This window comes from Vicugna pacos, chromosome 30 (assembly GCF_048564905.1).
Source record: "Vicugna pacos chromosome 30, VicPac4, whole genome shotgun sequence".
Lineage (NCBI taxonomy): Eukaryota > Metazoa > Chordata > Mammalia > Artiodactyla > Camelidae > Vicugna > Vicugna pacos.
In genome coordinates this window covers 22,785,647-22,808,589 of record NC_133016.1, presented here as the reverse complement: position 1 = coordinate 22,808,589, position 22,943 = coordinate 22,785,647, and the positions used below count along the sequence as shown (strand labels likewise).

Sequence of the window (22,943 nt, the reverse complement as noted above, 5' to 3'; positions counted from 1 at the left end):
GCTGAGGTGATTACCAGGCCCAGATCCAGACCCAGACAGAGGTGATGAAGCGCAGCGAGGCTGGTGCTTGTCTGAGTTACCCAGGATATGTGTTTAGAAGATTTAAGTAAGTTACTGTCTACTTAGAATAAAAATGTAACTTTAAAAATTACTGTAGGAACCAGACAGACCCTTGACAGTACTGTATTTGAGGTGCCCAGGGGTCCCCAGATTTCAGCCACAGAAATGCTGGTACAGACGCTGTGAAAGTGAAAGCTCAGAAAGCCCCTGGTAGAATGGAAAGCACTGTTGGACGTGAGCGGGCTGGAATCCTGGCCCTGCCTCTTGTGAAGTGTATGACCTTGGTGAGATTGTTTTACTGTTCCTCTGAGGCTCAGTTTCCTCAAATTTAAAATGCAGTAATAATACGTAGCTTGCAGGTGATTATGAGGTCCATAATGTATTTGAAATTTCACATAGTTTCTGACATATAGCAGCCACCTTATGAAGGTAATTATTATTACATATTTCATTTCACTTGTTCTAAAATGTACTTTTTTCACTGTGGGATGAATCATATAAGTAAAACTTGAAGTTTTTCTTTTTAAGTTTAATGCAAGATAATTTTGCATTTTAGATTTATTGAAATAGGGAATGTGCAGAGGACTTTTATAAAATAGTTGTCATAAGCAGTTCTATCTTTCTGACATTTTTTCCTGCGTTCGTTTCTTTTAATATCTTTTAGGAACTTGAAATTATAACTTTCCACTCCTTGTTAACAAACTGGAAACCAGGGAGATACTTTTTTTCCCCCACTGTTATGTAAAATATTATGATTTAGTTTGACTAGGAAAATTGTGATCCAGTTTTTATGCTATAAAAATACTAATTTAGTTACTAGGTACCTTGTTTGCTAGGTGTAGGTGTACAAAGACCTTTGGGAGCCCAAGGTGTTACAGGGAATTGTTTTCCCCATAAATAAAAACTGTGGTTAGAAAGAATCAATCTTTAAGGAAGAGGGAACGATAAAGCTGCCTGATTAATTCCCCTAAACTCCTAGGTCTTGAAAATTGGCCTGGCTTGCTAAGCATACCCGAGGAATTAGTAGGTAAGTCAGAAGGTGGCTAGGAAGGGGCTGTTGACATAGATGTGTGTGGAAGGAAACAGGTTCCTAAGGTCCGTGTCAGATGGAGAGGACATTCTGCTGGAAGAGCATGCACAGGGCTTAGGCTGGCGTTTCGTCATCTCCTGTAGTGAGCTGTCCAGAGGGAGCTGAGACGTCGCAGGATAGAAAATAACAGCCTGTACTTATTCTTATCTAAGGTTAGAAGCATATCTTTTAATGGAAATGTCAAGACAGCTTGACTTACATTTAATTCTGTGGCAGTGTTTTCTTTTGTTTGATTTGTTTAATTCTGGTAAAAGGCAATACATTCATGTGGTTTAAAAATCTGTATTTCATGTGTACGCATACACACGCATGCACACATAAAAACAACATAGTAAATAAACCTGTTGGAAAAGTTTCCCTTCCCTTGCCCACCTCCAGTAACTACTGTTCATGGTGCGTGTGTCTCTTTCCCGCATATAAACACAAATACTTAGAGATTTTTACTTGTCTTTTTTATACAGAGAATAGCTGTACATGCTTTTTTATTTTAATATTGTGCATGCTTTTTTCACTTTATTATATTTTAGTGGCCTTTCCATATTGATTCATGGGGAGTTTTATCATATACGAAATTACCATATGAGTATTTTTTGTTGCTGCTATCCATTTTGATTATTGTTTCATTATCTGAAGTTCCTTTTTTTTCCTTTGGTTTTTTTTAAGGTGAAATTTTCAAATGGTAAAGTACACAACTTGTGAGTGCTTAGTAGGATTAGATTTTAACAAGTGCATATACAGTGTGTATCAAGATACTCAACATTTCAGTCTCCCAGGAAGTTGATTTTATCCTCTTTCCATCTAAAGGCAACCACTGTTTGAATTTTTTCACTCTCGTTTTGTTTTGCCCCTTCTAGAACTTTATGTAAATAGAATCTCTCAAGTTCTGCTTCTCTCGGCTGAGTATTTCTGAGATTCTTCCATGTCATGTGTGTCAGTAATCCTTTTTCCAGATTGTTTTGCTTTTCAAGGTCTTTTGCATCTCCATATACATAATTAGATCAGCTTATCAGTTGCTATAAAATATCTTGCTGAAATCATGATTGCAATGGAGTTGAAAAAAATAGACCAAATATTATTAGGGAATTAGACTTCTTAGTATTGAGTTGTTTAATCTTTGAATGTAGTGTATTCCTGTACATACTTAGATTTATTTAATATCTTTCAGCAAGATTTTTAGTTGTTAGTACAAGGGTCTTACACATCTTGCATTAAACCTTTTGTCTAAGTGTTTTACGTTTTGACACTATTGTAAATGGAATTTAAATTTTTAATTTTCAAATAGTTTATTGCTATAGTAGAAATATAATGGATTTTTATAACCTCCCATTAAATCCTGCAACATTGCTAAATTCACTAATGAGTTGTAGAAGTTGCTTCAGATTTTCTGTGTAAACAGTGATGCCATTGTTCAGGAAAAGCGGAGTTTTTATTCCAGCTTTATTGAGCTTATTGACATATAACAAATGTAAGTTTAAGGTGTACAATGTGATGATTGGATACATTTTGATATATATTGCAAAATGATTGCCACAATAAAGTTAGTTAACACTTCCATCCCCTCACATAATTACCTTTTTTGCGTGTGTGGTGACAAGGATTTACGGTCTGCTTTCTTGACAGCTTTCAAATATGTAATAGAGTACAGGCAAACCTGGGAGATACTGTGGGTTCTGTTCTGGGCCTCACAATAAAGTAGATGTCGTAATAAAGCGAACCACTTGAATTTTTTGGTTTTCCAGTCCATATAAAAGTTACGTTTATGCTACACTGTAGTCTGTTAAGTGTGCAGTAGCATTATATCTTTAAAAAAAGAAACAACGTGCATACTTTAATTTAAATATATTTTATTGCTAAAAAAAAATGCTAGCCATCACCTGAGCCTTCAGTGAGTGGTAATCTTTTCTCTGGTGGAGGGTCTTGCCCCGATATCGATGGCTTCTTCCTGATCAGAGTGACGGTTGCTGAAGGTTGGGGTGGCTGTGGCAATTTCTTAAAATGAGACAGCAGTGCAGTTTGCTGCTTTGATCAACTCTTCCTTTCACCAGCTATTTCTCTGCAGCGTGCGGTGCTGTTTGATAGCATTAGACTCACAGTAGAACTTCTTTCAAAATTGGAGTGAGTGCTCTCAAGCCCTGCTGCTGCTTTATCAACTCAGTTTATGGAGTATTTTAAATCCTTTGTTGTCATTTCAACAGTGTTCACAGTATCTTCACCGGGAGTAAGTAGATTCCATCTCAGGAAACCACTTTCTTTGCTCATCGATAAGAAGCAGCTCCTCATCCGTGAAGGTCTTCTCGTGACGAGGCAGCAGTCCAGTCACATCTTCAGGCTCCACTTCTGAGTCTAGTTCTCTTGCCGTTTCTGCCACGGCAGCTGTTAGTGCCTCCCCTGGAGTCTTGATCCCCTCCAAGTCATCCCTGAGGGCTGGAATCAGCTTCTTCCGTGCTCCTGTTAATGTTGATATTCTGACCTCTTGTGGATCACGAATGTTCTTAATGGCATCTAGAATGATGAATCCTTTCCAGAAGGTTTTCAATTTGTTTTGCCCAGATCATCAGAGGAATCACTATTCATGGCAGCTGTAGCCTTACAGAGTGTATTTCCTAAATAATAAGGCTTGACAGCCAAAACTACTCCTTGATCGGTGGGCTGCAGAATGGATGTTGTGTTAGCAGGCACGAAAACGACATTAATGTCGTTGCACATCTCCATGATTGTTCTTGGGTGACCAGGTGCATTGTCAGTGAGCAGTAAAAATTTGAAAGGAGTCTTTTTATCTGAGCAGTAGTTCTCAACAGTGGGCTTAAAATATTCAGTAAACCTTGTCAACAGATGTGCTGGCATCCAGGCTTTGTTATTACACTTATAGAGCATAGGCAGAGTTGATCTAGCATAGTTTTTAAGGATCCTAGGATTTTTCCAAATGGTCAGTGAGCATTGACTTCAACTTAAAGTCAGCAGCTGCATTCGCCCTTAACAAGAGAGTCAGCCTGTCTCTTAAAGCTTTGAAGCTAGGCATTAACTTCTCTTCTCTGGCTATGAAAGTCCTAGGTAGCATCAAGGCTGTTTCGTCCACCTTGAAAGTCTGTTGTTCCACCTTCATTAGTTGTCTTAGCTACATCTTCTGTGTAGCTTGGTGGCCCTTCTACCTCAGCACTTGCTGCTTCACACCTTGCCCTTTACACACAGAATAGAAGGGAAGAGAAAATTGTCCTGAGTTTGGTCTAGTTTTTTGAGTGATGTAATTTGAAAGCCATTTATGGGAAGAAATTAGCATGTCTAGAAAAATTTAGGCAATTTTCTTACCTCTTCTAAAGAACCAAGTACCTACCCACCAGCTGATTGTCAGGCACTGTTTTTTCACTTCTTTTTAAAATATTCCATGTATACCCGAAGAGGAGTCTATAAATGTCAGTTGATGTGGTTGGTAGTATTGTGCAGGTCTTACATATAGGTTTTGTTTGTTTGTTTTGGTAGGCTAACTGTCCAGAGAGTTACCGAGATCACTCTGATGGCTAATTTGCTCATTTCTTCCTTTCGATCTATCAGTTTTTACATCTTGTATTTTGAAACTGTATTGTTAAATGCATACAGGATTGTTAATGTCTTCTGATGAATTGACCCTCTTAATGAAACGTTCTTTTTATCTCTGGCAATATTCTTAGACTTACAGTCTTATTATTTCTGGCACTATGCTTTATTAAACTTACTGCTTGTATGCACTGTATATTTCCATTCTTGTATTTTCAGCTTACCTATATACTATGTACAAAGCACATGATTTTGTAGACATTTTGCATCTTGCATTCATTCTGACAAGTCTGTCGCTTGTTGGAGTACATGGTGTATTTATGTACATGTTATTGATAGGTTTGGACTTAGTCTTTGTTTTATTCTATATACTTCATTGTTTTCAGTTATCTGTTTTTTGTTCTTTTCTCCTTTCTTTCCTTTGGGATTATTTTTTAGTTTTTCAATTTCGTTTTTAGTTATATGTTTAGTTACATCTCTTTGCCCTTGGGGGAGGGGATTTGCTTTCCCCGCGGACAGTGTGCATCTTTAGTTTTGCAATAATGTAGTGGTTATTAATGCCTCCTGTTGCTTCTGCTGCTGCTGTCACATAAATGACATCTCTTTACTTTTAAAGTTATAATTTTTTTCTGTAGTTGATCTTCCCCTTTTTGTAGAAATTAAGAGAAGAAAAGAATGTTGTCTTTTATGTTTATTTACATACCTGTACTTCCTAGTTTTCTTAATTTTCCCCCATGATTTAGAGTTTCCATCTGTTGACATTTCCCTTTATCCTGAAGAACTTTTCTTTAGCATTTCTTTGTGCAAAGTCTGCTACAAATCTCTGATGAGAAATTGTCATTCACATCTTTATGCCTCTGCATGTATGAATTTTTCTGGTTTGGCTGCTGTCAAAGTTAAACAAAGCTGGATTTTGGGTAAAGGTGGTAAAAACAGATTTTATTCAGTAAGCATTGTAGTAGGGGGAAGATCTGAGCTCAGTTCCAACTTGCACAGAGGTGACTGGCAGAATGAGGGGAGTAGCAAGAGGGTAATTAATGAGTGGGGTCTCGAACAGAGTCAAGGAAGTAAAAAACTACCCAAAAAGTAGGTAAGAGGCTTGGTCAGTGTCAGTGTGATCAGGCCATCTGTGTCGGCTAACTGGCATTTATCTATCCACAGTTAGGCTTCTACCCTGCCTCAGAGGATAGATGAAGACCCTGTGTTTCCTGATGATTGGTTACATTTCAAAGGAATAGTTTTCAGGTCTTTGAGAAAGACCTTGTGGAAGTCACATATACATCTCAAAGAGACGAGAAGGATTTGCAATTTTAAGCATTTTAAATGGTTGCTCTAAGAAAAGGAGGTCAAGGCCTATGGATGAGTGTTAGCTGGAGCAAATGGTAAATTCTTTTGGCAGTCTTGAGCTTTTCCAGACAGCAACTCAGATGGATCTGGGCCATACCATTGCTAGTAGCCATGCTAGAGTCTGGTCACATCTCTTACTGCAGGGGTTTGGATGGAGTTCTTTGTGCCAAAAATTTTTGTAGTTCTACCAGTTTAAAGATTTTCTTTTCATTTTTTGTTTTTAGCAGTTTGAGAGTGATATGCCCAAGTGTGTTTTTGGAGTGTGTGTGTATGTGTGTGTATAATATATATGTGTGTGTGTGTGTGTGTGTGTGTGTGTGTGTGTGTGTGCCCTTTTTTGGATGTTTAAACTGCTTGGTATTCACTGAGTTTCTTGAAAGTATAAGTTTTTCACTGAAGTTGAAAATGTTTCAGCCATTATAATTTGAAATATTTTCTTGTCTTCCCCTCTTTCTGGCCTTGCACATGTTACTGAGACTGTTCATTTTGTTCTTCAATCTTGTATTTCAGTTCTTCTGATTGGATACTTTCTGTTGATCCATCTGCAAATTCACTTACTCTTCTGTCTTCTCCAACCATTGGGTTAATTTTTAATGTCTGATTTTGTAATTTTCAGTTCTAGAGTTTTCATTTGATTCGTTTTTATAGTTTCCATTATTCAGCTGAGATTCCCATCTGTTTATTAAGTCCATGAACATATTTATAATAGTTACTTTAAAATTCTTGTCTGTTAGTGCTCCTTGGGGGTCTGTTTCTGCTGACTATTTTTTCTTTTGACTAGGGGTAACATTTTCCTATTGCTTTATGTTTAGTTTTTTGTGATTTTTTTTTCAATACTGGATATTTGATTTGGGACCAAACATTGTAGAGACTAAATTCTATTATCTTCCTCTGAAGGGTGTTGATTTTTATTCTAACAGATAGTTTTGGCTGACCTCTAAGGCCAAACTGCCTCTCCAGAAAGCCACAGCTGAAATCTCAGCTTGTTCTTTCAGATTTTGAAGTGCTGGTTTTCAGCAGTCCTCCACAGTCTCCCACATGTATAGTTTAGGGGTCTGGACAGAGTTCATACCCCTATTTAGATTTTTTTTTTTCCCTTTGTGGCTTCCTTCATTATGGGATTTCTCCCTTCTTTTTTCCAGCCTTTCTGGCAGCCCCCAATCCACTCTCTAATTCTGCAGGTCATTAAAACCACTATTTTCTGCTTAAGGTCTCGTTGCCCTGGGTAGCTTACATTGTGGGGTGCCTTTGGATGCAGAGCCACGTAAATGCAGCTCTCATCCAGCGCAGTTCCCCCCTTACAAAGGTTTACTTGCCTTCAGTTAGTATCTGTTTTTGGTCTCCTCCTTTGTTATCGTATAGTTCATTTTATTATATTTTGTTCAGAGGGTATCATTTTTATCCAGAGGAGGTTTTACCTAATTGAGGCTGCTCTGCAGGCCGAACCTCTCTTGTTTTGTTTGTGTATTCTTTTGTTAATTGCACGCTTACTTCCGTTGTTGAGGATTCATAATGTGTTTCAGGATCTGATAGGGCCAGTCTTTTTGTCAGAATTTTCCTGGTTGGTTGGTTATATTTTGGATAATTTTGTCTGGGTCTTAAAATTTTTTAAATTTTTTATTGAGCACATCAAATACATAAATTTGGCCCAACTGATCCTGCTGTGATATTGTGTTCCTCTCTAGGAAGATGTGTTTTCTCTACTCAGTTTACTTTGTGTTCTTTAGTAATAATTAAAATGTTTCTTTGTGTAGTTTTGACACATTTATAATTACATTTATTCTAGATGCTTTGTGTATTTTGTGGTAAATTGATTCTTTAAAAAATTTCTAATATAAACAAGGAAAAATTTTACTAGCTAGAACAAATTTAACATTTTAAAATAAAGCTTCCAGTTTGTGAGAGAGAAAATAATCAATAAAACTGAGGCTTAAATACACCCTACGATGGCAGTTGGAAAGTAGCTGGGTTAGAGTTGGGATCTAGATCTTTCTGCCTCTAGAGGGCCTGTTTTTAACAACTGATTACTATTTATTGTTCTCTGATTTATCTCAAGGCTTGAATAAAGCACAGCTTAAACTCTTTGTGCCCTCGTACATTATGGTTCTCGTGACAGCTCCAGATTTACTTGAGTGAAATGTTCACTTTAATCTCGTAAGAGCCGAATAGCCTCTTTATCTACTCTTGTCAGTCATTTTCCTCAAATCATTTTTAAGGAGAGAAAAGTAAGACCTGTACTGTTCCTTCTGAGGTTTAAATTCAGATTTATGAGATGCCGGAATTTAGTTGATTTTATTGTATTTTAAACTACATGGTGCGGTATGTTTCCAGTAGATATTTGATAAATATCTTAAATAAAAGAACCATTTATGGCATGGTGTTTTAGTCAGTACACCTTCAGGGAAAATAAAAAAGGTGTGAATTATCTTCCAATTTCTTGACTTTTTCTGACTTATTTTTATAGTCTGAGAAATGGAGGTTAGTCTTCTGACACCTAAAAATTAAGAGAATCTGTAAAATATTGCAAAAAGCTGTTGGAAAATGTCTGAAAATGAAATTTTAAAAGCCATCCAGTATTATACTTACTGTAGCCCCCAAAGCGTGGTGTGAAATGTTGCTGGAGCCCAGTGGCTGCGCAGGAGGCCCTGGGGCGCTGAAGCCCGGCAGCCTGCCGGGCAGACCGCACTTCTCACCACGGCCCTTTGAACTGCTGACTGAGTTAGCTCATTAGCAAAGTATACATCTGGAATTTAATCAGTTGTTTAATTTTATTTTCAGAAGTTGTTTGGAAGTGATGCTTTTGTAGTATGTAAGAAATGGAGTTGAGTTTCAGAAATTATCTTTTGCCTCTAAGTTTAAAAGTACAACTTTTGCGACCTGAGACATCTCTGGCAGCCAGAAGTTCCATTCCAGACTGTTTTCTTCCCTTCTCGCATGGATGAGAACTTAACTTTGGAATGAAGTGATGGCAGGGAAAATAGGCCGACTTATATCTGGGCTGCCCATGTCCTGGAAAGAAATGTGGAAGGGAAATTTTGAGGTCTTTCTGGTCTATATCTTCCAGTGTATTGATGAGGAAGACTAGATGTAGCAGCTTTGTCATATTCATACTGTATCTTAAGGATTTAGTGCTTTCACAGGTCTTTAGTCCTCACAGCAATTTCTTAAAACTTTTAAAGTAGTGTGCTACGTTGGAATGACTTCATAATCCATTCTCGTGTCCTTAGAAGTAATAAAAGCAATAATAATTTTCAGTAAAACTGAATATTCAAGTATCTCAAACAGATATTCTGAAAATCTTAACTGTGGTTGTATGTCTATTTTAATTGGAATTTTTCCTATTTTAAAAATACCAGTTGACATCCGTTTTTAGATAAGCTTTTTAAAAAACTGAATTATAAAATGAAGCACTGTTAGTAAGGCTAATGGTGTAAGTATTAGATCTTTTGTTGTGAGTAGAGGAAATTGGAAAAGTCATAGGTATGATTTCATTAAGCTAGAGGGTGTTGGTGTTCACATTTTAAAAACATAATCATAACTTATCTGGAGTCACATGTTCCATTTTATTGGCTTCCTTCATATAGAAAATATAGAAACCAGTACTAAATGCCTGTGAAAAAGTGAAGCAGTGTATATTTTCTGGGTGAAGGAAGTATTCTGTACATTTTCCATGTTTTACATCATGGTAATTTGAATAACCATGCTTCCATGTTCACATCAATTTTTTGTTTTTCAATTTATGCACAGCACTTGCTCTGAAATTTGGGGACTGAGTACACCAAATACGATAGATCAGTGGGATACAACAGGCCTTTACAGCTTCTCTGAACAAACCAGGTGAATATTCTGCCCTCTGTCGAATCCTAGAGATCTTGTGGGAGGGAGGGTGTTTTGGAAGACCTATAGTGGGTTGCTTAGTATATTTTGCCTAGGATGTTTCCTTAATGTAAAATAAGGCATGGCATTTAAAGTAACTGCTTGCCAGTATTAAAAATATATTAAATGTTTCAGCTGATGTTTTCATCGATGAAATTCTAGTTTTGAATCTTCTTTAAATTATTACACCCCCTAAAGAATAGGAGCTTTGATGACTATATTCTCATTTTAGTTTGAGGTTAGATTATAATCTGTTGTTGGCCTAATTTTTAAGTAGCTACATAACCAGTTTTTGCTAAATTTCTTGCTATCATCTAAATCTCATCTTTATACTAATAATTACATAGTTATTTACTGAACCCCTTGTCACAGTTAATGCTAGGCTAACTCTGTTTTATGTTATCTTTTTTTTTAAACCACCTTATTCTCTTTTTTGAGCATATTGGTATTTGTCCATTTCATCTCATCATACTCATCACCATCTGTATTTATGTGTGAGCTACAGAAATATACCTCAGTACTCAAAACAATCACAACTGGGTAATATGTTACATTAGTTTAGTAAGTTACTTTTACATCATTGTTGGATTTATCATTCTTCACACTAGTTCCTTTTTTGATAATTCAGTCACCTGCAGAATTAATGCCCTTACAAGCCTCCCTGAAAAAGAGTTTGATTCACTAAAGATAGAAGTTGAGTTTTTTTTACTTTAACTATATGATACTCTTTAAAAAATCATTTTCCCCGAATGATTACCCATCCACTGACACTTGGGTCGTTACGTAGCATGTTTGTAAGAGACATACTGTGCTGCTGCTTCCTGTTATATCAGGTCCATTAGATAGTACGTTTTTCTTCCTTGTCCTCACTGAAACTAACTAAGTGTCCGTCATTCCTTTCTTTATGCTCGTATTGTACTAATTTAGCCCAACTGAGTGTTTTATTTTTTTATTGCTTCCCAATAGGTCTCTTGATGGTCGTCTTCAGGTGTCCCATCGGAAAGGACTGCCGCATGTTATATATTGCCGATTGTGGCGCTGGCCTGATCTTCACAGTCATCATGAACTCAAGGCAATTGAAAATTGTGAATATGCTTTTAATCTTAAAAAGGATGAAGTATGTGTAAACCCTTACCACTACCAGAGGGTTGAGACACCAGGTAGGAATATTAGATTTTTTTTCCCTCTTGTTTTAAATTAAATGCTTGAATTTAAGTATGTTAGGTACTCCTATAGCTAATTGACCTAGGGAAATTTTTATGTAAAACTCTAATAAATTACCTTAAATTCAGTGTTTCGGGGGTTTTTTTGGTGGTAATTAAAAGTACTTTGAAAGTTTTTACATATATTATGAAAAAAATACATCTTAGAGGAAAAGGTATGTTAGCTTTTTTGGGATAGCGTAGTATTTCACATCAAAGTACATACTAGGAAATTCTAATCTCACACATTCACAGTCTGCTTAGAACTGAATGATACTGCTCATTACCTTTCTGCTGCATAAACTGTTTTCAGTCATTTTGCTCTTTGTATGTTTGTTTTTTGTTTTGATGTACTTTTATGACATCATTTGGATCTAAGCAGTTTGGTAAAACTCATAGCAAGACTTCAAGTTTACTTAGCTTTATACTTGGAGCTTTCTAAAATACGACAGCTGTATTTTCAAAAAATAACCTTAAATCTGATTTTACAAATCTTTCTGCAACCTTTCCAATGGGGATTTATGAACTTCTATGGTAATATGATATTACCAGGATCACTTTGTCCTCAAAAGTACAAGATAAATTGGGGCTTGGAATTTATTCATGGTGTGTTAAAATCATAATGAGGTTTGTCAGTTTCTCAATAACCAAATAATAGTAAATAGGCAGACCTTAAACTTTAAAATTAATCAGGCTTTCTTCATTCTTTGTGAAAGCTTTTAATAAAGGCGTACGCCTCCCTGTTTTGCTCTGCCATTAACTTGGATTTCTTTTGCTCTTTTAGTTTTGCCTCCAGTCTTAGTGCCCCGGCACACTGAGATCTTAACAGAACTGCCACCCCTGGATGATTATACCCACTCCATTCCAGAAAACACTAACTTCCCAGCGGGAATTGAGCCACAGAGTAATTATATCCCAGGTATTTTTGTCTTCTGAATCTCCTAAAACTTGAGATAGATACAAATTTTGTTCATAAACATTCAAGTATGGTTTGACTTAAAAAAAAAAAGCTTCTGGATTTTGAATACAAAAATCTGATTTATTGTGTGATTATTTTGTGAAATGTATTAGCCTACCACTTTAAATGTTTTTGTCTGGAGGAGGAATGTTTTCCTTTGTATTTCATTTTCTTTTGTGTTAGCTTTAGTTAAAGCACCATGAGCAGCAGAAGAGATCTAGTAAGTTTGTCTTAAGTTGTTAAAGCTGAGATGCAGAATGTAAGCAAAATAAGTAAACAAAATATTTCTGAAACAGGCGTAACTAAAAATCGACCAAATAATCACTTCTGTACCTCGTTTGATAACGTTTAAGAGAAATGTAACATTTCTGTAGAAGGTACAAAATTTTAGTTCTGCAAATACAGCAATACGTATGTTGTACTGAAAAATCAGAAAGCCTCTATTTTAGTTCTTCTTCATCTGAGCCTCAGTAATGCTGAAAAATAAATGCACTCAACTACATTGTTCTCAAATTCTGCTGTTTTATTATGTGTCCAGTGCTATTCCATGATATGGGAGCTACTCTTAGTTTTCACTATTTGTTAGGAGAGCAGCTAATAATTTCTTACTTTTTTGTCTGTTTCCCTGCTTTGATTTTTGGTTTCTTTCGAAGCACAAACTAAAGGTATAATATTAAGATGAGCATTTAGCTACACATTGGATTTTTGTGTCTTTTCTTTTTTTCTCCTTGTGTAGTATTTCTCTGTTCCACTCGTGTTTATTTTATACAACTGAAAATAGGTAAATAACTCAGAGTTTCTAGGATATTAAAAACATTTAATGTGTCTTATCATGGAAATAATGCTTGTTTGTTAGAGATAATTTTGAAAAGATAGGGAAAAGACAGGATTTTTTAAAATAGCTAACTTTAAAGTTTGAAAGTGTTTCTAATTATTTTAATTTTTTTTCTTTTATTACTATTTTATTCCAAAAAGCAGATTCAAATCTGTGAGTTGGGGTGGGGGCATATTTAAGTGTGTGATGTGGAAATTAGTATTATTCAATGATTCTGAGGAAACTGAAGTGTAAGCATACGCTCTTGTAAGACAGCCTACCCAAAAATCCCTTGGAAGGCTGTTAGTCAGAGTGTTCAGTGGCTTTCACTTGTGGAGATGTTTGGGCTTCTTTTCCCTCTCATCTTTATTTGTTTGGATTTGGTTATTTTACAGAGCAGAAAAATCGCAAGTGGGTTATTACACCTGTCTGCTTATCTGAACAGTGGGGCTTCAACCCAGCCCCGAGTGACAGCAAAACCTTTGGGTTCATTTTTTATTCCACTGCAAAAGAAATTTTAACATTTCCTCCAAAATGCTAATAGCTTATTTATTATTTTATAGATAAATAATAATGGAGAAAAGTGGAAAAGGATAAAGTTTTTAGAAGTTTGGTGTTTTCTTCCTATTTAGACCTTTGAGATATGGGTGGTTAAACTGGCAAAGCTTAGTAGCTCTTTTTAATTTTATTTACTGTAACCTTTAAAATGGCACATAATGGCATGTTTTATCCTTATTTTTATATTCTTTGTTGTTTGAGTATATGAAGGATTTTTTAAATTAGAACTTCATTATTAAAAATTTGGGGGTACTGACACTTAAATGAAAAGCTTTATACTTAAGTAAAATTTATAGTTAGCTTATTGAAGAGAGGTTGTAAAGAGTTAATGAAGGAGACCTTCAACCCACATCTTCTCTCTCCTCTCCTGATAATTACAAAATTCTTTTAGGTATATATATCCACATTGCTTAAAACTGTACAGCAATGTAAAATGTTAAGACTATTGATAATCATTTAAACTTATTTTTTCTCCTTGAAATTATAATTGGTAGAATTGTATAAATGTTTTTATTTTGCGTAAATCTTATTCAGATATTCATATCCCTCCTGAATATAAACATTTTGTTCACAAACCATATTGGAAATCATACATTAGAATCTTACATCTTTTCAGGAAGTAGTTTGCCTCAGTTTTGTGTAGTTGTCAGTATTTGAATTTAATTTTCTGCCTCAAGCACTCAGGATTTACTGGTTAGAAATCCCTGGAGCAACACACTTTTTAAGGTAAAATTCAAACTGGACCAATCCTGAATTACATTACCATATTTTGCCCTGTAGAACCTCGTATAAGATGTAATGCTGTATTACTTCGTTATCTGAAATCTTGTGTGCGTGTGGTGTGTGTCCTTTAATTATCTCTAAGTACCCATCCATGATGGCCATTAGTTTAAAAAAAAAACTGTCGGTATTAATTTCTTTGAAGCATACTGATTCAGAACTGAGGCATCTTTGAACTTACATTCTTGGCTCTTGCCCCAGGTAATATACATATAAGAATGAGCCAGATATGTAAATAATAGCTATGAAGATATGCCCAGAGAGCTCAGTTGCATTAAAAGTAGGTTTTAAGGATTCACCTGTAAGGTTTGGATCAGAACCTGAATCATAAACCCTCAGTGTCCAATACTGTGTTTTATAATAATGTTATATAACGTTTATATGTGTTACTTGGGATGGTTTGTTGGTTATCTTTGGCACCTGGGAGAACAGGCAATGAGATTAAACTGAAGCTGTGCTTGATTTGCTCTAAACTTCTCTAGAAACGCCACCTCCCGGGTATATCAGTGAAGATGGAGAAACAAGCGATCAACAGTTGAACCAAAGTATGGATACAGGTAAAAAAAAAAAAACTCTCAAAATTTCTCAGTAATTAGATACACATTTTTGCATTGTTTGTAAGATTTGTAACCCTTACATTTAGAGAAGTTGGGACACATATCAAAAAAAAGAATCTTTTATCTTGATTTAGTCATATTTGAACCATCAAAGGGAGGACCCTGTTGTCAGTGAAAGATTAACATGCTACTTTGCAGAATAATTAAGTTTTCTCTTATTAAAGTAAATAAAAATTAGAGAACACTCAGTACTTTCTAAGTATTCTTTGCTTCTGTTTAAAGTTTTATGAATACATGTCTGTGAATAAGTGTCTTTGTGATAAAGCTAATTAGCCCAGTAACATTTTCAGAGGAGTTTGGAGATAAGAGATGGGGATCAACTTTTTCATGCTCCTTTAACTCAGAAGTGAGTTGTGAACTATGGTAGATTGTTTACAGGGAATACCTTGCATATGGTACCTGACCTAATACATTTCTAATATTTAGCTTCAAGTTCAAACACAATGAAGAAAAATTTTAACATGTAATAAATATTACACACATCAAAGCTTTAAAACAGTTGTTATGTAATAAAATGTATATAATTCATAGGAACTGGTAGGTTCCAGTGAAATAGCTGTGATGACATTGTAGTTATCTGATCTGTTTCACCCTCGTTGTATCTTAGGGATTGGACACTTTAACATCACAAACTGACAAATTAGAGCATCCGCTTTTCTAAACAGTTTATACTAAAGCATCCTATAGTTATGATAATCTAAGTTATTTTTTAAATGCTGGGGTGGTGGTTGCCTTTACAATAATTCTGTTGTTTGAATTCTTTCATTGTTTAGACTCCAGGTAAAGAAGCTTCTGCTATAGCTAATCATACTTACAGTTTCTCAGAATAGTAGATAACCAAGAAAAGTAGATAATGATCATTGCAAATAAAATGCACATCTTAATGCAGATGTCTTACTGCAAATGATACTTGGCTTTCCAAATAGATCTTCCTAACATGCTTGTATGTCAAGAACTGTGTTCCTGAATCAACCCATGTTCCTTTTTGACCCGTGATGGATAGTTGCTACTGTGACGCTTCAAAGTGAATGTCATGAAAGTATGCCCTGATGACATCATTAGTCATCAGAGAAATGCAGATCAAACCCATAATGACATACCACTTCACACCCTCTAGAACGGCTGTAATTAAAAAAGGACAATAACTACTGTTGATGAGGATTAGGAGAAGCTGGAATCTTTATATATTGCTAGTAGAATGTAAAATGGTTCAGTTGCCTTGGAAAATTTTGCTGTTCCTCACAGTTGAATATAGAACAACAATATGACCCAGCAATTTTACTTCTAGGTATATACCCAAGAAAATTGACAGGATGTCCACACTAAACTTGTACACAAATATTCATGTAAGCATTATTCATAGGGGTCCAAAAGTGGAAACAGCCCAATTGTCCGTCAGTTCATTAATGGATAAATTAAATAAGTTATATCCACACGTTGGAATATTACTCAGCCACATAAATGTACAAAGTACTGATGCATGCTACAACACGGATGAACCTAGACGGCATTATATTAGGTGAGAGAGGCCGGGCGCACACGGCCCTAAGGATTCCAGTTAATGTATAAATGCCTTTTTGATAATATAGCTGAAGCATGGGAGGAGCAGTAAGATGAATATAATCACTGGTTATGGTAATGGGTCAAGATCCAAAAGGGGAGAATAAGCTGAGTCAGCTGAAATGAATTCCATGTTCTGGAGCTAGCTTTGTACCTAATATTTCTAATTCTGTTTCAGTGGGGAAATGGTACTGTCTTTTTCAAAATGACACATTTAAAACACTATAATGACAATGACAGTGTGAATATTTGATTTATAAGATACTAAAAGTTGGTTTAAATACCAGTCTTCTACCCGCTATCTAATTAGTTCTCTTAGTGCCATGGCAAGAGTTTTCTGACTGATGCAGGGTCCCTGTTTAGAACAAAATTGATCTCTCTTTAAACTCTGGTGCATACCTTCCCAGAGGGAAGGACATAATTCAATTAATGTGTCAATCCCTGCTGGGATAGAAGGAGTTAATTTTTTTTTTAAGGGTAACCAGAGGCCAGATAAAGCAGAATAAAGAACTATGTGAACAAGTACCTGTTATTTTTTGCTTTGCCTTTTCTTTTTTTTAAATAAATTTTCTGATGAAGACTTTATTCTTTAAAGTTTGGGGATATCAGCAATCAGGGTGGACATAACAAGAAATCGATTTGATTTAGTTCTAAGTTTTCGTCTTGCAAGCCAGTCATTTTGTGTACCCCTAGACAAGGGTTACAAGCCCCACTTAGGAGATGGCTACTCTAACCAAATGTGTGCCATCAGGAGAGCATGGTCGGACTCTGAGCCAGACTACCTGAGTTTGAATTGTCTGTCTACCATGTATGAGCTAGATGACCTAGGCACATCTCTAAATTAGGGGTAATTATAGTATCCTAACTCATAGGGTTGTTAACAGAGTCAATTTTTGTAAAGCAGTTAAATGTTCTTAACTCATAGCAAATACTGTATGAGTGTATTTAAAGAAAATATAAAAAGATGGATTAACCATTAAGAAAAAGGAAGAAGGTTGATTGCGCAAAGATTAGAAATAAGTTGAGGGATTGAGATCCAGAAGCAGAAGCGGTTCATCTTCATGGTTAGGATTTCCTCAATAAAATAGGGAAGTGAGGATATTTGTCAAGAATGAAGTGTCAGGTTTGAGAACTTTAGGGTAGTGATCATATTGGCTATGTCTTCTCTGCATTGTTTTTCAGTTTTTAGCATAGACACACAGCGTATCTGTCATTAGGTGTATTCTTCACTGTTTTAACATTTTTAGTGCTGTGATAAATGTTATTTTCAATTTTATTTTCAATTCTTCCTAGGATGTAGAATAAAATTTGATTTTTGTATATTGATCCTTTTCCCTGCAGCTTTGCTAAAGTCACTTTTTGTAATATAGTATTCTGTAGATTACTGAGATTTTCTGTATACCTTGTCATCTCTCAAACAAAGACGGTTTTACGTCTTGTTTTTTTAATCTTTATGCTTTCTATTTTTTTCTATTCTGGCTAAGATTTCCAGTAAACTATTGAATAGAAATATTAAGAATAAGGTGGGAGGGTAAGCTCAGTAGTAGAATGCGTGCTTAGCATGCACAAGGTCCTGGGTTCAATCCCCAGTCCCTCTATTAAAATAAATAAACAAACCAACCAACCTAATTACTCCCCACCCCACAAGAAAATTTTTAAAAAACCAAAGAAATACCAAGAATGGACATTTTTGTATTGTTTTTGATACAGAGGAAACACATTTAATAATTCCCTGCCATAAGTAAGATGTTAATTATAGATTTTTAATAGATTCTCTTTATGAGACTGAAGATGATCCTTTCTGTTCCTTGTGCTCTGAATGTTTTTAATGAATGGCTGTGGAATTTTACTGCATCTGTTAAGAGGATCACACAATTTTACTCCTTTTTGAAGTGAATTCCGCTAAGTGATTTTTCTGATAACAGACCCACTTTGACTTTATTCGGTTATGATAACTAACACTTTTAAAATATTTATGGGTTTGATTTGCTAATGTTTTTAAAGTATTTTTATCTCTATGTTTATGAGAGATTTTGGTCTTTAGTTTTCTTGTCATGTTTTTCTGTAGCTTCAATGTCATAGTAATCGTGGGCTCAAAATACACTGGAAGAGGTTTTCTACTGTTTTCTACTGTGACTCTGCTGGTTGCTTCTAATAAGTATTTAATGGAGTAAACAGTTTAAAAGATATGAAAAATTGGGCAGTTTCCTCCATTTCTAATAGTGGCTTTGTTTATTTTATCTCAGCTTCAGGAAACAGCAGTGAGTTTTAGTTCATTGTTCTAAATATATTTTGACCTTTCTGAGTTGTACCTGCTGTGACTTGCCAACAGATTTTTCAAACTGAGGAACGAAAAAAGAACATAAGAACTTTGTTATGAAAGGCTGTTGTTTACCAGCTTATTATCACCTTTTCTCTATTTTTGATTCATTTGTTTATCTGGGGGTTGCCATTTCACCTGTGTTGCCTGGTGTTTTATGTCATGGTTATAGCAGTGTGGAGAGGGGAGAGATGCACACGGGCATCTGATCTGTCTTACTCTGCATCTGTGTTAGAGTGGTATTACTGTGTGCTGAAAGCGTGGGAGCTGTAGGTCATGCTCTTCTAGATAACATTCCCAAAATATGTGGAGAATGATGATGAGAAAACAAAATTTATCCTACGATTACATAATGATTATTTAACAGCAGTTTACAACAAATATGTTTTAAAATTTAGTTGCATGGAGTTGAGTGAAGTAATCTCATTCTTTTTTTCTTGTGTCTGTGTTTCTTCCTTCTTTCTCTAATTTTATGTGTTTGTGCCCCTCCTTATTTGCTTGATTAAATTTAGCCACTTTACCTAAAACTGACAGAAATGAATAATTTTCTAAGAAAATATAATTTGCTGAAACTGACTCCGGAAAATAGAGCTATCTTAACAGTCAACTTTCATAGAAGGAATAGGGAACTATCTTGGAGTAAACTCTAGAAAATTATTGACTGCAGACGATTTCACACAGGAATTCTAGCAAACTATTAAAGAACATGTTATTCCAATGCTGTTTAAACTGTTACAGGGAAGATGTAAAGCTTCCAGCTTGTCTTTATAACATTGCACTTGCAGTGTGCATCTACAGACTAGTATTGCTTGAGATTATTGATGCAGAATTCCTAAATAATTTTATCTTTCTCATCCTCAAAGCAAGCCTCATACTTAATGAACATATACTAGAAGCATTCCCTTAAAGTTAGGAATAAGACAGGAATTTCCACTGTCACCGCTATTTTATCAAAATATGACATACCCAAAATGATTGATAAATTAAATCACATTTAAGTTTTTTTTAATACTGCTTAATCAAAATTAGGATGAAGCCAGATGACCGAATACTTGTGTCCCATATCATGAAAGGACTAATTATTGCTAAAATACAGAGACCTTTCTATAAGTCAGTGAAAAAAGTGATCAACACCACAATAGAAAATTGAGCAAAGGTAAAGAACAGACTATTCATAGAAAGGAAATAAAATTGAAACAAGTGTAAAGCTACTCACTGTCATTTATAAGAGAGATACAAATTAAAACTATACTTGTTAAGACCTCATTCTCAGTTATCAAAACTAACATACGAGCCTGCCCTCACTGTTTGTGTTGTTACTGGGAATGTAAACTGTAAACTTCTATAGAGGGCAGTTTTGGAAAATCACACGTGGACAGCCCTTTGATCTGGCAGTTTCTTTTAGAGTCTCTCCTGGTAAGATTGAGAGTATGCAAAATGTGCAAGATTAGGCATTAGAATCTTGGTTCCTAAAGCAAAAAATTGAAAATAACCTGAATATCCATTAATATGGGATCATAATAGACCATAATGTAATGCTATGCAGCTAATAGATAAATGGATGAATTGGTGGATAAATAGATTGATAAGTAAATAAGGAGACACAACATCTCTGATAGAAGAAGTAATATAAAAGCACAGTTTAGAAGTGTATTGCCACTTGTATATAGGAAGTCGGAGGCACAGAACACAGTAATACTTGCTTGTGTGGTTCCTAGAATATTTCTGGAAAGGTACACAAAGAACTGGCAACACCGGATGCCTTTGGGACAGGGTAGCTAGAAGCCAGGACTCTCTTGTGTCTTTTATATACTGACGCTTCCAAAATTAAACTTCCATAAAGCAGTTATGCATGTTGAATTCTTGGCATGTAAATTATCTATGTATTATTTGTGATCATTGATTACAACCAGATGCAATCAATTTTATTACTATTTGGGGTCAGAAGTTCTAGAAATACTTCCATGGCTATTTTAAAATTGAATCCTTTTGTTTCAGGATCTCCAGCAGAACTGTCTCCTACTACTCTTTCCCCTGTTAATCATAGTTTGGGTAAGTTGCAGATACTTTTCCCTACTGTCTTTATATTATATTACTTATTTAATTAAGTGTCTTTTCTTGTAGTTATTTTCCATATCTATGAGAAAGAGATCTCAGTGAATAATCCAATGATTGTTCAAATTAGTGCTTTTTTGACACTGATGATGCGCCTCAGTATTACTAAAGCTCTTTTCTCCTGGCACATATGAATGTAGAAATTAATCATTTTATTCATGGAAAATTTATGTCCTATATGGCTAGATTTTTAAGGTTATGTTTATTTTATGATACACTTAAAAATAGTAATTGCAATTATTAATTGCTATAATAACAATTATTACTATGAAGTGTGTGTATAAATATATACATGTATATATCATTATCATAAATATGTGCATGTGGTGTGGGAGATATGTATATGTGTGTGTGTGTGTGTGTGTGTACACTTGTGTCTATACCTTCTGTAGTTTATTCTTGGCCTTTATTTTAACCTGCTATTTCACAGTTTCTCTTCAGTTTCTACACATTCAGAATTTATACAGAATTGTCATTTTTTTCATGATATTCCTTATAATGCATTTTAATCAAAATTACAGAACTTAAATACATGTGATCCTCATTTTCCTCTGGAATATGTGGATTCTTTTGATTAATATTATGTTTCTACTTGCATACTATATGTTTTATTACTTTGTTTCTTGTGTATGTGTTTTTTTTTCTGTTTTTGTAACTAGGTTAGCTCAGTGAGAATCTCATGTTAAAACAGACAAATATCAAAAATATGTTAATTTTGTATCCTATTATGCAGAATCTTTTTTCTTGTGGCTTTTGACTCGTTAATCCTTGCATCAACTTTATTCCACTTTATCCTGCCCCAAGTTACCTTTATAATGCAAACTGATTGACTTTACCTGTGGTGCAACTGAGGGAAAACTGTTAGTAGAACAGGTGATCCACCGTAAAGGCTAAAAAAGATGTTGGGAGGTTTGGATGACTTAACGAGATGGGGGAAATTTGAGAAATTGGAAATCTGGTATGATCTTTGGAATCTGGAGCTGGTGATGTAGATGTGAAGTCTGTTTCCTGGGCTGTTGCCAGTGTTGCCTGGCACAGAACATGTAAAGATGACGATATTCAATCTATTCTTGGCTTGGCTTGCATTGTTCACACAACATTTCTTACTTTTATGGGTTTGGTTTTTTTCCCCTCCCAGATTTGCAGCCAGTTACTTACTCAGAACCTGCATTTTGGTGTTCAATAGCATATTATGAATTAAACCAGAGGGTTGGAGAGACCTTCCATGCATCACAGCCCTCACTCACTGTAGACGGTTTCACAGATCCATCAAATTCAGAGAGGTTCTGCCTAGGTTTACTCTCCAATGTCAACAGAAATGCTACAGTAGAAATGACAAGAAGACATATAGGTATGTTTTTTTTTTTCCTTGTGTGAAAAACCAATGACATATACTCATAATGTGAGCACTTTGTGGTTTACCACATCAAGAGATTGTGTACAAAAAAGCCTGCCTTCTCTCTGTCAGCTTAAGTGCAGTCACGTTTAAGTGCACAGCTCCGCAGCTTTTAATAGATCCTGGTGATCCTTCCATCTGCAGACTTTCATCTTTGGCTTCTCTTTATCTGGCACCGTCAGTACTGGGAAGTCCTTCAATAAATACATGTTGAAATAACTTTACTTTGCTGAGTCTCTACCAGTCATAAAATTGTCATGTTCAGATGTTAGGGTTGTAATTTTAACAAGTCATGAATTTTTCTTCAATTTGTTTATATCTCCTAGTTTTTCCCTCCTTTCAGTGACTTCATATACTACATCAAATCTGCACATCATAAATCTGAGGCAAGATCTCTAAAACAAAGATCTACCATTTAATATAGTTCAAAAATAATTCAGAGGATCCCAAAATATGGTGGTCCCAGACACCCTTTGAGCAGGTTTGTGAGATGAAAGCTATTTTCCTACTGTTACTAAGGTGCCGTTGGCCATTTTCACTCTCGTTCTCATGACTGCAGGGAAGTGTTCCAGAGGCTACAAGGCTTACAGTTTTGCAAGCAATTAAATGTAGACTCTGAACAGAATTCTGCTCTCTTCTATTAAGCCAAACATGAAGGAGATTTGCAAAAATTATAAAACATTGCTACTCTTCTCACTAATTCTTTTCTTGCTTTGGAA

General features: G+C 35.3%; 1 protein-coding gene across 6 annotated transcripts in view; it reads left to right on the top strand.

Moving 5' to 3' along the window:
• SMAD2 (SMAD family member 2) overlaps positions 1-22,943 on the top strand; it is a 72,761-nt gene that overhangs the window by 35,828 nt on the left and 13,990 nt on the right. For 5 of the 6 annotated variants that reach the window (XM_072952314.1, XM_072952312.1, XM_072952310.1 and 2 more), the window contains 6 exons: positions 9,776-9,865; positions 10,871-11,064; positions 11,891-12,025; positions 14,699-14,773; positions 20,712-20,765; positions 21,967-22,179. In XM_072952314.1, coding sequence (XP_072808415.1) covers positions 9,776-9,865; positions 10,871-11,064; positions 11,891-12,025; positions 14,699-14,773; positions 20,712-20,765; positions 21,967-22,179 — 761 coding nt within the window. The remainder of the gene's footprint in view (positions 1-9,775; positions 9,866-10,870; positions 11,065-11,890; positions 12,026-14,698; positions 14,774-20,711; positions 20,766-21,966; positions 22,180-22,943) is intronic. The other variant, XM_072952315.1, reaches the window with a different exon arrangement.